Source organism: Etheostoma cragini, chromosome 1, assembly GCF_013103735.1.
Source record: "Etheostoma cragini isolate CJK2018 chromosome 1, CSU_Ecrag_1.0, whole genome shotgun sequence".
Classification (NCBI taxonomy): Eukaryota; Metazoa; Chordata; class Actinopteri; order Perciformes; family Percidae; genus Etheostoma; species Etheostoma cragini.
Window position 1 is genome coordinate 21,210,463 of NC_048407.1, and position 3,036 is coordinate 21,213,498.

Sequence of the window (3,036 nt, forward strand, 5' to 3'; positions counted from 1 at the left end):
ATCATCTGCGCATGCGTGAACATCTTGCGCATGCGCAGAACGGATCGTGTAGGCAGGACGGATCGTGTACCGACAGTTGTAATAGTTGACCCCACTAGAAGGCACTCTTTGGTTTTAAGAGAAGGGCTTACGGAATGGCAGTTCAGTGTGCTTTCAACCCTTTGATGAACAGAGTGCCATCTAGTGGACTCAGAAAATATTTAAAAAAATGTTCATGAAGCTTCATTTGGCCATCACTAGTTGTTGTGCCTTTTGTGCTAAGTTGGCCTACTTTCGTATTTTCTATTGCCCTTTTTATGCTGATATATTTATGATATTATTTCCCTGACCTGCCGTAATCAACTACCGCATTCCAACCCTTATTTTTCATATACAACTTTGTTTTTCATCTGAGCCCTTATGTCTCCAACACTTTTCAACACAAAGTGAAGCACTAGGGTGGAAGTCAGGGTCAGCCCTGGCACAAATTTAGTGCCTTGCTTTTGGGCATACAAGCAGGGTGGAAGCAGAAGAGTAAAACCAAGCCTTTTGGTTCAGGGCCAGTGTCCCAACCCATTGTACCACCCTGCTGTGTGGAGTATAAACATGTGCAACTATCATAACCAAATCAAATGAATTCATCACAAATGTATAAAACAATAAAACCAAATAGGCAAATTAAAACTAACTAAGCATTCAACCAATGCATGATTTTAAATGTTGCCATAAATCAACCCTGATGAACCATAGGGCATTATTTGTCATGACACAGATTGATTAAACTGACTGAATGATAACATTATGAGAGGCATGCGCATCTAGATACACTCTGTAGTGTAATTTTTAACCATAAACAGCCACATAACACCTGAACTTCAAACGAAAATCAAAGCCTACCTTATTCATTCCATTGCCCATGATGACTCTGAACCGGTCAGCGATGAGCTAACACTTTAATACTTAGATCTGCTGCTACGATATTTCAACATGGACTTGGGATCCAAAACGCGAGGCTAGACTGACTGACTGACTGTAAACTCATACAAGAGTGAAAACATTCGCTTAAGCCGCTATTATTGTTTTCTATTAAACAACATTATTAACCTTAACTGCCGTATCTGAAACACAGTTATTAATTCAGCCTTAACCACGTCTCAGCTCGCTCAAACAACAGTCCTGCTGTACCGTCTTCCGGATTGTTTTGACGTGAAAAAACTGCGGCTGCGGGTTCATCCGGTAAGTGACATCAGAGCACGTTGCCGCAGTTGTCCCAAAACCTTTCACCCTCATGGATTGCTCATACCGTTACCATAGTCTGGGTTTTAGATTCATTGTAAGGAATCCTAAATCCTATATATGACGTACCTATTTTGCAATACCCAAATGAAGACATTATGAAGATGGCGTAGTTGATTCATGAAATGGGCAAAAACAAAATCCCTCTCAGAATCTCCCCAACTCATATACTTGTGGTATTGAGTGCATGAAATATTGATCTTGACAATGACAATTTAGTGACAAAGAACATTTCAGTTAAAGCATTATGCGGTTACTAATGTACAGTTCTTTCCCTGGCTGCTATTTCCTACTTTGAAATGTGCTTTTATAGTCTTTTTAAGACAATATATAGGTGTGTAAATAAACACACACACACCTCATTCAATGAGTTTTCTTTATTTTCATGACTATTTATGTTGTAGATTATCACTGAAGGCACCTAAACTATGAATGAATGCATACGGAATTATGTACTTAACAAAAAAGTGTTGACAAAAAAGACATGTTTTCAGTTTCAAAAAACTGAAAACATGTCACCCCAAACCATCTTGATTGGGTTCAGGTCCGGTGACTGTGGAGGAGCAGGGCTCCATCACTTTCCATCTTGGTCAAATAGCCCTTGCACAGCTTGGGGGTGTGTATGGGGTCATTGTCCTGTTGAAAAATAAATGATGGTCCAACTAAACGCAAAGCGGATGGGATGGCATGTTGCTGCAGGATGCTTTGGCAGCCATGCTGGTTCAGTATGCTTTCAATTTGGAATAAAACAGTGTCACCAGCAGAGCACCCCCACACTATCACACCTCCTCATCCATGCTTCACAGCAGGAACCAGGTATGTGGAATCCATCCGGTCAACTTTTCTGCGTCGCAAAAAGACACAACGGTTGGAACCTAAGATCTCAAATTTGGACTTATTAGACCAAAGCACAGATTTTCACTAGTCTAATGTCCATTCCTTGTGTTTCTTGGCCCAAACTAATCTCTTATGCTTGTTGCCTCTCCTTAGCAATGGTTTCCTAGCTGCTATTTTATGGAGTAAGAACACTATCAAAAAGATGTATGCGTAACTTTAGTGTTCTTACTCCATACTATTTGACCATGATGGCCTGATTTGCAAGGTCTACTCTTAACAGTTGTTCTAGAGATGTGTCTGCTGCTAGAACTGTGTGGTAGTCATCTGGTCTCTAATCTGAGCTGCTGTTAACTTGCCATTTCTGAGGATGGTGACTCAGATGAACTTATCCACAGCAGCAGAGGTGACTCTTGGTCTTCCTTTCTTGGGGCGGTCTTCATGTGATACAGTTTTGTTGTACCGCTTGATGGTTTTTGTGACTGCACTTGGGGACACATTTAAAATTTTCGCAATTTTACGGACCGACTGACCTTCATTTTTTAAAGTAATGATGGCCACTTGTTTCTCTTTACTTAGTTGATTGGTTCTTGCCATAATATTATTATTTATTAATTCTAACAGTTGTCCAATAGGGATGTCGGCTGTGTATCAACCTGACTTCTGCAAAATGCAACTGATTGTCCCAACTCCATTAATACGGCAAGAAATTCCACTAATTAACCCTGACAAGGCACACCTGTAAAGTGAAAACCATTTCAGGTGACTACCTCATGAAGCTCATTGAGAGAACAGCAAGGGTTTGCAGCACTATAAAAAAAGCAAAGGGTGGTTACTTTGAAGAATCTCAAAATATAAGACCTATTTAAGAGTTATTTCACACTTTAAGTACATAATTCCACATTTACATGTACACAATAAAAAAAA

At 39.9% G+C, this 3,036-nt stretch overlaps 1 protein-coding gene across 1 annotated transcript in view; it reads right to left on the reverse strand.

Moving 5' to 3' along the window:
* Window positions 1-1,262, reverse strand: part of dusp22a (dual specificity phosphatase 22a) — a 14,903-nt gene extending 13,641 nt beyond the window's left edge. Inside the window, exon 1 of the mRNA XM_034871418.1 lies at window positions 877-1,262. Coding sequence (XP_034727309.1) covers window positions 877-897 — 21 coding nt within the window. The 5' untranslated portion in view covers window positions 898-1,262. The remainder of the gene's footprint in view (window positions 1-876) is intronic.
* Window positions 1,263-3,036: the final 1,774 nt, after the last annotated feature.